Source organism: Choristoneura fumiferana, chromosome 13 (assembly GCF_025370935.1).
Source record: "Choristoneura fumiferana chromosome 13, NRCan_CFum_1, whole genome shotgun sequence".
NCBI classification, from domain to species: Eukaryota; Metazoa; Arthropoda; class Insecta; order Lepidoptera; family Tortricidae; genus Choristoneura; species Choristoneura fumiferana.
Window position 1 is genome coordinate 19354644 of NC_133484.1, and position 12678 is coordinate 19367321.

The window sequence follows — 12678 nt, forward strand, 5'->3', positions numbered from 1 at the left end:
AAATGGTAATGTTGTACGTCATATTTATATAAAGTCATGTTACACAAATTGTGGCACTGACTGAATCTTTTTCACGTCAGTATCTGTAACGACGACCTGCTGTATGCCCAAAGGTAGATTCTTTGGTACTTCGTCTCTGTACTCTACGCGGTTGAAGAGAGGCAGTTCATTGTTCATGCCACGTATCATCCTTGTTGCCATGATAACATATCAGCTATACTCACCACATCAGTATCTGTTACGACCATGTCCAAGTTAGGCAGTGGAGTGCCCACAGGTAGACTGTCTGGCGCCTCCACTCTGTACTCCGGGCGGTTGAAACGAGGCGGCTCGTCGTTCACATCTTTTATCATCCCGTTGCCATGACAACAGACTAGCTATAGTACTACAGTACTTACTTACCACATCAGTGTCCGTTACAACCATGTCCAAGTTAGGCAGCGGAGTGTCCACAGGTAGATTCATTGGCACTTCTTTTCGTCGCGTATCATCCCTGTTGCCAGACAACAGACTACCTATAGTACTCACCACATCAGTATCCGTTACGACCATGTCCAAGTTAGGCAATGGAGTGCCCACAGGTAGACTCTCTGGCACCTCCACTCTGTACTCCGGGCGGTTGAAGCGAGGCGGCTCGTCGTTCACATCGCGTATCGTCACCGTTGCCATGGCGACGGAAGATGTTAGAGGCGAAACTAACGGAGAACCGTTTACTATTTCACTGGCCTGTACAAGAGAAATTACGTTAAATACTGGCTAGGTGTGTGATTATAGATTTTCTCCTAGCTAACACTTTTTGAAAGAGTGAGAGGCCTAATTATTGCCACTTCAACAAGCTAATTTGCTTGGCTATCAATGGCCCTCGGTGTTCTACGTAAGGTGACCTGGGGTTATTGTAGCTGGGGGGGATATTGTATGTGAGCCGTCTGCTGGCGTTCTTACGACGCCATGTTCGCCATGTTCATGTGTGTTGTGTGAAGACAGTCTTTTGGCGTCAGACGGCTCAGGATCAATATCCCCCCAGCTACAATAGCCCTGGGTCACCTTATTTCCTCATTTCTTATTCGATCCCATGGAGAAACCCCGACCATAGACCTCTCCATAGTTCGCTAAGGAACTCTGAGCCCATATAAAAGGCCTAAATTGAAATGTCTCGTTGATACTCACTCGGATTGTAAGATTTAAGGGTGATGAAGGATCAGCTAACGCCTCTCTATCTAATGGCTTGGCAGTTCTGAGTTCCCCCGTCGCGCTGTCCAGAAGAAAATAATCTAACGGATCTGAAAGTAGGTAAATAACATGAAATTAGCATCAACTAAAAACCAGGAAAATTAAATTGATTAACTATTTAGGTCTACTAATTGTTGGTCAACTCAACCCTATACGCATCTATCTTAGGATAAACTGCAACCATTTATGATTCGTAGCATTTTCAAAATATAGAACACCATAAATATCGAGTCACAAGTCACACAAAATGGTGTCGACTCCTTCTTTTCTTTTTTCTTCTTTATTTTTCTCTATAATAATAGAAGATAAACGAGCAGGCGGGTCACCTGATTGATGGAAAGAAATCATCGTCGCCTATGAACACACATAATTTGAATTACGGGAGCGTTGCCGGCCGTATGAGAAAAGAGTAGGCTTGTTTTTTGCAGATCCCCAAGTTGTACCGGTTCTCTTCATCTTCAAGTGCCACTCCATTACTGAATATTGGCAGTCAGTTATACCGGTTAAGTTAGGTTATTACTGGCGGGTGCATGCTGATTCCAAAGTTTCAGGCTGCTTGTAGACATTTGTTGTTTTCACCGGACAACTTTTTTGCGGTGTTGTATTGGCTTCGTCGCCGGACAAGTGTCCGGTGCATGTACACACATTCATAGTTAGCCATACAAGACCGCAAATCCGGCAAAAAAAAAAAGGTCCGTTGTCAAATGATAACAACGAACGTCTACAAGCGGCCGCACCGTGCGCAGCAAACAGTTCCGCAAGTAATAAACTGTAGTAAGACTATCAGCTACGCGTCATTATGCGTTTGCTGCACATTATAAAACAGAATCATTATAAAGCAGAATACAACTTTTATCTTACTGGTAAGCAATTCCAAGAACACCTCCCTAGGCTGAGCCCGGTCGGCGTCGCGGGCCTTCACCACCAACGCCAGGGTCCCCACAGGAGCGTCTTCTGCCAGGGCCCCGCTCAGAGCCCCGCTGAACACAGGAGGCGAGTTCTGAACGTCCACGACTTTGACCTCCACGTGGGCTGATGAAGTTAGCGCACCATCCTGAAAGGATTTTTTATATACTATGTAAGTAATGAACAAAAAGAATTTCTTTGCTCACCCGCGACCTTATGATAGCTAAGTTTATGCAAAATATGCGTGTTAATGCAGTTCCTCCATCTGTAAGAACACACACAAATCACACAAACCCATCTATCACCACACTCAACTGACACTACCACGCCACGCTACGCACGCTACGCTTGAATGATACTCCGCACAGGCTTTTTATATGAGTTTCCTATCCGCGCGGACGGTCGTCCGTACGGACCCCTCCGTATTACTCTAAAACGCTCCCAGGAAGCTCATATAGATCAGCCTGTGCGGAGCGATCCGTACTGACGGTACGCGTGACACTAAAACCAGCCTTAGCTATCATAAGGTCGCGGGTGAGCAAAGAAACCCACAAAACTGCGTGTAAAGGCCAGTTTATTATATGAATGGTTAAGGGATAATATGATAACTATGGAAATCGCCGCCACTAAGCCCATCAGCAGTTATCTTATGGTAATTATGAGCATTTCCTTTGATGTTATGAATTCTCAGAGAAGCGACGGGCAACTTGCTCGTTTCCTGTTGCATAAATATATATTTTTTTTGTATAAAATACACAGTAACATTATATTTCATTAGGTATCAATGTTTTGGAAAAATCAGTCATTAAAGGCTTAAGTTTATAAGTCTCGTCAGAAGTTTATTTTAACCGATTGTGTGAACGAAAGTTATTATGACTGCCTGCGGGTGTTTATAAAATAGGCGGTCTTTCTGCAGACTTATTATTATGAGGCAGTTTTTTAAAGTAATAATAACATACGTGAAAATTACAATAGCTGTCATACTATGTGATACTCGTAGTGTATTATTGAGGCGGCTACTAGAGCTAGGGCACATAGAATAAAAATGTAGAGTTGTTATAGATTGTTCCAACAACTAATTTGTGATGTCTTCTTTTATTAACCCCCGACGCAAAAAAGAGGGGTGTTATAAGTTTGACCGCTCTGTGTGTCTGTCTGTGGCACCGTAGCTCTTAAACGGGTGGACCGATTTGAATGCGGTTTTTTCATTTGAAAGCAGGTTTTCTAGCGATGGTTCTTAGCCATGTTTTATCAAAATCAGTTCAGCCGTTTCCACATCATCAGCTCTTTTGTTCGCTGCGGTAGGAATCTTAGACGCGTAATGGGTATTTACTTTAATTTCAATCATATGTGGGGCCTAAAATTTGAAACACCCATGTACGCTTTATAACTATCCAAGATTATGGAATTCTCGGCCTGATGCTGCAGCCAGGACATACAGAACATTAGGTATACTCTTTAAAAAATAATAGCACATAATATGTCGTGTTTGGATTCGTTTTGATCAGTATTTGATTCTACGTACAATGCAATGGTGGCAACAGGATGAGCTGTATTATCTAACCTTAGCGGTCCCCCGACACTGACTACGCTTAGATAAAAAAAAAATATTACTAGGTACTTATGCTAAATTAGGCTAATTTGGCGGGAAATCTGCATAGTCCCCGCGGGATAGTGATAAACGAATTCTTCGCAGATGAAGTCGCTGCCAACAGCTAGGTAGTGCATAATTATTTTTTACTTTTTAGTTGTCGTTTTTTTGTCAGCGGTTTTCTTTCGGGGTTTTTTTTTATATTTTTGCTGGCGTTTCTTGTGTCGGGGTTTTATACAGTCAAAAACGTTTTTGACGATATCATTTATAAGGATTAACTCATCATCATTATCATCATCATATCAGCCGGCCAGACATCATGATGTCCACCGAGAACCTGCGGCTTTAACCAGGTCATACGTCCATCCCGATGGTAAGTCCTACGCTGCGCTGGTCCGCGGTCCCCATTTGAGAACTTTCCGGCCCCAACGGCCATCATTGTCTCACTACAAGGATACGGATAAGGATCTTACCGAAGCAGACAGCTGGAACTGGTAGAACTGCTTCTCATTGTAATTCAGACGCTTCTTCAGCACCAAAGCTCCCGTGTACGAGTTGGCTGAAGACTGGAGGGTCACCACATCGAAAAGTTCGCAAGCTTCTGGCCACTGGCGATAGGAAATTAACATTAAAGTTATTATTACCTAAATGATTAAGCAGTTAACTCAGAGTTATACATACAATAAATAACTTTTGATCAAGCAAGTCCGCCAGCAAATTAACTTTTAGTTCGAATTTACTTACTTGTTCGAGCGGCACACATCCGACTTCCAAATTATCACCAACAGAGTCTTTATCTTCTACCACGATTTTTCCCAAAATAGTTTTGCCAATCTCCTCATCTTCAGGTACGTCAACTTCATAGGGACTCTGTAAAATAAAATTTCTGTTGAAAATACCTAACATCGACTCCCATGAAATTACAATTCTGAATGTTCCGTTCCGGTTTCTACGCCTTTAGGCCTAATCATTAATTTTGAGATAGTGTTTTATTTTTCAGAATTGTCATTAAATTTGTAACACTGCCTATTCTATAAATGTCGCCTATTAAAAAAAAAACTTGAACACAACACGGCTTTATAAAATTATTTTCATCCGATTCATATCCGATTACATTAATTGTTATCGAATTAAAATAATTCTGATTTAAGTAGTTTGTGGTTGAAAATTCTATGATTCATTATAAAAACATTGCTTAGGATGATGTAATGAATAATCAAGTCCAAACATACGGCGATGCAATTTTATTATTTTGTTTAGTTTTAGCATAGATCTATGTACGTACCTTTGCTGAGATGGATAACCAATTATGTTTGCTTTATTTACATCAATACTTGGATACTTTTGAAGCTGATGATTTAATCACTAAGATGATGTAAGTTGATATCGTAGTGTATTTCTAAATAAAAGAGTTCTTAGAAGACTTGTGAAATTGATTGAGCTCTAATTAATAAACAGCCACTCATACGCAATTAAAAGAAAATTTGCGAGAAGTGAGCAATAATTGTGATAAGTAGAACTTGATATAAGACAAAAATGATTAATTTTACATTGGAGACCAACTTTGTAGATAAAATGTTTTTTTTCCTGTTTGTATTACCTATCTTATTTCAATTACATACAACCTATATTAAAATACGACCATTTATTTTGATAGATAAAACGTTTATTTGTTACTGCAAACACACACAATCAAAATTACATAAATTAGAAAAAAAAAGAACAATACACACACATTTTATAATGGTTTTCAAGGCAGAATTGTAAAGGACATGGGACTTTAGTAGATGCATATTTACAAACTCGATTGGCACTCCTGCACGCTCTTTATAAAAACAAAGCGGTGGAAAACAAGGGAAGACATTTGCCCAGCAGTGGGGTACTCTATAGCTTTACAATACAATACAAATATATAAAAATATGGTTTTACGTACGTTTTTGAAAGTAGGCGGATTGTCGTTCTCATCCCATACTATGACAGTTACAGGTTCGCTTTGGCCCTCATTATCCTCGTTTCTTATGAAGACGAGAAATTTAATTGTATCATTTATCTGAAAATTAAATCACATTTAAATAAGAAAACCGCAACTTTTTTAGCGGGAAAACTTTCTTTTGCGTAACACTAGCTTAGCGCAACGCCGGCAAAAAACAAATGAGCGTCGGCAAAAGACATTTTATTTTTTGAAGTAATCGTTGGCGGCCAGTATTTTTTGCGTACGAACTCGATTAAAAAGTTTACTTGTGATTTTAAAATAGTAACTAATTTATTAAAAAAAATACAGTTACACTAGGTAAATAAAAAATAGGGAATTATTTAGTGAAAGAATATCATTGGATGACAGTGATTTGATCACCATCTAGGGCAGTGTCGATTAAAAACTGGGGTCTGACCCCCAATACTCTTAGCAAACAATATCGGTGGTAGATTTTAGACGTTCTTAATTCATAACCATCTGATATATAATAAATTGACTGACTTGGAATTATAGCCGAAGCAATTCTCCATCATCAAGGACTACTGAAGCGATTAATCCAGCTGATAAATTAGATGTAGATTATTGTTTATTTACCTCTCTATCTAAAGGTTGGACTAGAGTGACGGCACCACTGACAGGGTCCACTGAAAACTTGTCAGTGCCGACTAGGCCGTATTTAACCTGCAAAGTAACAATTATTTATTTAACAATTATATAAACATTAGGGCACATAACCTCAAACACACATCAAATTTCGTTCTTTGAATTTTGAACTTTATAATGACTTAAGTGAGTCTATGTCACTTCGAAATAGTCCTATGAATAGCACGTTGGGCCTTACGAGCAGAGCCTGGAATTTACGCGGCATTTTTGATCTGTTATAACTTCGGATATTCAATTTCGATACTAAACAGGCTTTCGTTCCCGTGAAAAAATAAAATATTGACTAACCCATTATCATGGGATAAACATGATAGTCTCAGTGCATCTTTATGACCTTCAAGGAATACGCCTTTTAAGTCTCTTGCTTAATGTCGGCTGTGTTCTCTGTTAGTTAATCATGGCCTCTTTCAGAGGTATCAGTGGCGTGGCGTAAAAATATTTAAAATGTTGCAGGTAATGTACGAAATCTTTGCCGCACTTGTCGTCATAAACGTAAAATAAGTTTTTAATAAAAATTCCATTTTTAATACAAGCTTTTTTTGCTGACTGTAGGTACTTTTGGTTGACTGTTCTTGCAATGTCACTCAAACTACATTTGCACACCAAATTTCAAGACGATGCCATTAACCGTTGAAGAGTTCCGTCCTGCGGAGACGATCCTGGCCGGACTACCAGGATGTCACTACCACATTATTGTACTGTCACGCAATCACACAATTTACAAAAGTATGGCAAATTTCAAGACAATACGACTACTGGAAGTTGGTCGAATTTAACTTGCAAGATTTGACTACAGATAACGGGACAGGTAAAACTAAATAAAAGCTTGTCAAATAATTTGACAACCCGGTGGGAATCAAGTTGCTACGGCGCCACACCACTGATATAGGTATAAAATAACATTACCGATCTCCCGCTCGGATCTGCTCCCTTCAGTGTGTAGACTACGTCTCCAACAGGCGTGCTCTCCGATAAAGGGAGGTTGTTCATATCCTGAGTGAAGGCTGGCAGCGTATTGGCAGAACCTGAAAACAAACAAAAATAGTATCGTAATCTACGAATAATAATTTAATTCTGCCAATTTCTCGCGATGCAATCTTCGTGGCAGATTGAAGATTGAGGTAGATTAAAAATGGGTTTCACTTAAAAATCATATTAAAGTTTAGGAACAAATTGTCATATGGAACTAATGAGGTATATGGTTGTCATCAGACTTCAATCAATAATCGATTGCTAATCCATCCTTTACATCATAGATAACTTCAGCAAAATCTATCTATTCTCGGCTCCATTTAGATCTAGAAAATATAGAGCCTTATTAAGTAAAAGTAAGTCATAGTCAAAAAAAAAAATATGGACAAGATCTAATTGTAAAATATTATTTTAAATTAGGCAAGCTTATTTGACTGTAGTCATTGTAAATAATGATTATAATAATAATAAGGATATAATATTGTATTTTACTTTTTATGACTATTATAAAAACTTAATCTAAGAAAAAAAACAGAGAATGATATTATCATAATGATTAACAATAGATAATACAATAAAAGGGAAAGCTGCCAATTTGCTAGTAATATAAGTAAACTACCCAAAGACAAGGTAACTATAGAAAACGGTTCACCTTAAACTCTTTTTAAAACGCTCTGTAACCAGCAATTTGGCTACAGTTTTTCATTTGATATCCAAACTTATTGAGCAGAACATAAGCGGTTAGCAGTAGGTACGTTATGTAACTTTATTGCAAAATTAAAGTTTATGAACTGTGATAATATAAAACCCGATGAAAATACAATTTTATGCATCCAACTGAATTCACTATATTAAACAACCTGTCTAAAATCACGGTGGTTCATAAAGGTAGAACTAAAGACTGCCGAAGATAGAAGAACATAGAGAAGCATTGTGCAACGAGCCTTCATCCCTTCAAATTCAATACCCCATTAAAAATAAAATGTAGGTACAAAATTGTTGCAGCAAAATGTAATTCTTGTCTGTTCTAGCAAAGTGACCGACAAAGAGAAATGAATGTCAAGGTTGCTTGTCAGATAACGATATTCCAATATCCACGCACCGATGTTTATAGTTTCTTTTTCGTTGACTGTACCTACTAAGAGTAATATAAGTTGTTTTTATTGTGCCACCCACTATATTGTACATCTATGGGCCGTGATTTTTTATGTTTAACAATAATCTTTGCTACCTCTCATTTCTTTCCAATAAACGATTTGATTTGTTTGTTAATAACCTGCTCGTGCGGTCAAGCATCACAATTCCCTCTGGGATTACTGGGAATCTTCACAAGCTCGGGCTTAGCTATAAACCAGGGACAAAGTCCTACTTACTTAGTATGAATTTAGTCAATATTTATGTGTATAGATATTTTCGAAGATTTAGCGTTTAGATTATGGACATTGGCTTGTTTTTTGTTGACGAGCGTCGAGCAACCTGCGGTCAGCCGCATCTTCGGAGAAAGTTCCGCGGTACAACTCATGCGTTGTTCTCATGTTTTCGTACCAATTATCGCGAGCAAGTTAAATAAACCCAGTTGTTTGAAAATTTACTGAGCGTATCATTAATCTTCTTATTAAAGTACTAGCTGTTGACCGCGGATTTGTCTGCGACGAATTCGTGTATTAGGTACGCTCTCTTGGGAACAACTATTTAATCGGGAGAAAAAATATCATTATACTGGTCTTCCAATTTATGATGTACCATCAGCCAAATATGTGGTCTACCACCCTAAAGTTGATAATCGTTTGCATGTCATAAATCAATAATGCCAATAGACGTGTCTGTCAACTTGAAAGTTCGACTTTAGCGACATATTTATTTGATAGGATTGAAAATTGATAGACCACTTATTTGGCTGATGGTACAAACATTTGTGGCAATCGGCTCGGGTAGTTCATTTCAGGCGTAAAAGCGGCACAAACAAACAAACAAACAAACGTATTTATAATATTACTAAGGTATAATAACTCGGGCAGTCTATCTCTTTTAATTAACAAACGAATTATTTTTTTCTTGCTTGTCTTGTGTTTTGTTTATATAGCTCCGGCTCGCTAGACCAAAACACAGTCTTAAAAAACTCTATCGCATGGTGCGGAATAGAGATGTACTTGTAAATTGTAAGTGTATGTATACACAGGAAAGCTTGCGTCTTTCCAAGATGCCATAAATTCCGGAGCGACCAATAAAATACAGTATCCATGGAAAAACTTTCAAATCCAAGTTGTTCGGTTATTTAGCCGTTGTTTGGCAGCATCCGCTACTCCTATGTCAAATTTCAGTGGATAGGTACTTTATGTTTTTTTACTAATGACTACAATAGATAGATAGAGATACGTTACCGATTGTTCTACTACTGTTACCATCGATAAAGCTTCCGGTTGTTGATAATAACTGGCATAATATCCATCTAATATTTTGATAACCATGTGTGTTGATATAACATTAACACTTTGAAAAGTTGTTTAGACTATGTAACTAACTTCAATATTGATACTTAGATTATTTGATATTGTAGCTGTTGCATGTAGAGCAACACAGTATTTTGTACCATCTGTATTATTGTGTATCATCTGTGATACTAACCAACTGAATAAATTACACATTCGCAGAGGCAGATTTAGATTGAATTAAGATATTCTTTTACTGCGGGCTTTTTATACTAAAAATGTTAAAGAGCAGCATTGCTATCCAAACTAATATTATAAATATGAGAGTGTGTGTGTTTTTATGTTTGTCTGTCTTTCACGTCAAAACGGAGCAACGGATCGACGTGATTTTTGGCATAGAGATAGTTTATGGGCCAGAGAGTGACATAGGCTACTTTTATCCCGAAAAAATGCACAGTTCCCAAGGGAACAGCGCGCGATAACCGAATTACACGCGGACGAAGCTGCGGGCAAAAGCTAGTATTTTATATAGAGCCTACTTAGTAGATAGTGTTTTTTCAGATACCTACGCAAAACCCCGCTCGAAATGGTAAATTTCACAGTAAGATGCGCGCGGAAATGATCAGATATCAGTAGCGTTCTTTGGGGGAAGCCTGCAGGGCTACAACGAAACTCGAAACTCAAAGTTCGTGTCGTGCGGTCCCTCTGACACTTATACTATTTAATACGAGAGCAAGAGGGACGGTACGATACGAACTTCGAGTTTCGAGTTTCGTAGTAGCCCTGCTGTGCCTATGTCCAGCAGTGGACATCTATCGTCTTAGTAAACCCCTAATGGTCTTAAAAGGCCTATCCAACGATACCCCACACTATAGGGTTGGAAGAGAAAAAAAAAACACCCGCACTTTACGTAGGGAGGTACCCTAAAAAATTTTTTTTATTGTGCCATTTTGTCGGCATAGTTTACGTTTATATCGGACGGACGGACAGACAGACATGGCGAAACTATAAGGGTTCCGTTTTTGCCATTTTGGCTCCGGAACCCAAAAAAGGCCGTGTGCTTATATGAATAGACTTTTTCATTAACACGTTCGGCCCCGGCAACGATCCACTAAGCTGCGCCTACGCATATCCCACAGCAGTCACTTCTATGGCAGTGACACGTATACGTGTCACAGACGTAATGCACTGCGGTGCCAGTGACACAACGGCAGTGATTTTTAGGGTTCCGTAGCCAAAATGGCAAAAACGGAACCCTTATAGTATCGCGATGTCTGTCTTTTTGTCCATCCGCAGCTTTGCTCAGAGACTATCAATGCTAGAAAGCTGTAATTTTGCAAGAATATATATGTAAGCTATGCCGACAAAATGGTACAATAAAAAATTCAAAAAACTTTTTTTTAGACTCTCCCATAGACGTTAAGTGGGGGTGATTTTTTTTTTCATCTAACCTTGTAGTGTGGGGTATCGTTGGATACCCCACAAAGAAAAACAAGATTAAGAGTAAATAGCAGCCTAAGGTATAAAATATACCTACACTTGAAATATTCTGTACAAAATACGAAATCCATAGAAAAAATAGAAAAATATTACCAATTTTTTCGTAATGGCTACGGAACCCTGTTTCGGGCGTGTCCGACACACTTCTGGCCGGTTTTTTAGTTCTAACTCCTACGCCAGTGTACGCATGTCGTGTCAAAATAAGTCGTACCTCCTAAAGGCTGGCATAGCGTAAGGGCTTAGCGGAACGTAGTCGGACCGAATTCGATCCACTATATAAGCTCTTACGCTAGGCATAGCGCATATACCACAGCAGTCACAAATACGTGTCACTGACATAGGAGTAAGAACTTAAAAGTCACAACGTTGTATCACTGGGGCCGAACTTGTTAAGTCAGGCGAAGGAATCACGGGTTTTTGGACCATAAACGTAGACCTGAAAATAATACCTGATTTCCACGCAAATGCTGCCCATAATACGATAAGTGACCACCGCAACTCCATCTTGTGGCAGCTGAAACAAAGTGAAACCATGATTAGTACGAGTAAATAAAAACTTATTACAAGCTTCTATTTAACTTAACTTGTATGTTATTGGGTCAAATCTTACAAGTTCATTTTTACCCACTTCCATTGCAGTATATAGACTATTATATTATATTAAGCGTCAGTTGCACCATATTACTATATTATACTAGACGATCGGATGGCCAAATGGTTAGAGAACCTGACTAGAAAGCTTGAGGTCCCGGGTTCGATTCCCGGCCGGGGCAGATATTTGTATGAATAATACGAATGTTTGTTCTCGGGTCTTGGATGTTTAATATATATTTAAGTATGTTTATCCGTTGCCTCGTGTCTATAGCACAAGCTTTGCTTAATTTGGGACTAAGTCAATTGGTGTCAAGTGTCCCATGATATTTTATATTTTTTATATTTATAGTTTTCACTTGAAATTTGATATAAGTACATTATCTAAGTTGGATGACAATGCAAGTAAAGTGAACAAAAAACAACAATCAGCAAAAATGTTGTATTACAATTTTTTTTCAACTAAATTATTTAACTTCATCCCGTTCGTCATCATCTCAGCCGTAGGACGTCCACTGTGGATATAGGGTATATAGGTATTGTTTTCTTCAAATCTTACAAATTAACTTTGACCCACTTCTAGTAGCGGTCAGATTGACTTCAAATTTGATATAGGTACAATATATAATTTAGGCTAGAAACCAATCCAAGTCAATAAAAAGTACAATAAGCAAAAAATCTTGTAAAATTCCTTTTTTTTTTGTTTTTTTTTTTTAAATGTTTCTTTCAAAGATTAGCCTTGAATCCCAAGAGCATAAAATGTACAAGGTATTAGTGGAAGCTGTTTTGGCTAATGTATAATTTAAGATGTGATATTTCA

At 38.3% G+C, this 12678-nt stretch overlaps 1 protein-coding gene across 1 annotated transcript in view; it reads right to left on the reverse strand.

Annotated features, from left to right (window-relative positions):
- The window catches only part of Cad87A (cadherin 87A), a 48525-nt gene that overhangs the window by 19252 nt on the left and 16595 nt on the right, over positions 1–12678 (reverse strand). The window contains exons 2-10 of the mRNA XM_074096659.1: positions 11717–11781; positions 7273–7391; positions 6298–6384; positions 5662–5778; positions 4472–4597; positions 4201–4335; positions 2092–2284; positions 1168–1280; positions 529–726 (exon numbers count right to left, since the gene is read on the reverse strand). Coding sequence (XP_073952760.1) covers positions 529–726; positions 1168–1280; positions 2092–2284; positions 4201–4335; positions 4472–4597; positions 5662–5778; positions 6298–6384; positions 7273–7391; positions 11717–11771 — 1143 coding nt within the window. The 5' untranslated portion in view covers positions 11772–11781. The remainder of the gene's footprint in view (positions 1–528; positions 727–1167; positions 1281–2091; positions 2285–4200; positions 4336–4471; positions 4598–5661; positions 5779–6297; positions 6385–7272; positions 7392–11716; positions 11782–12678) is intronic.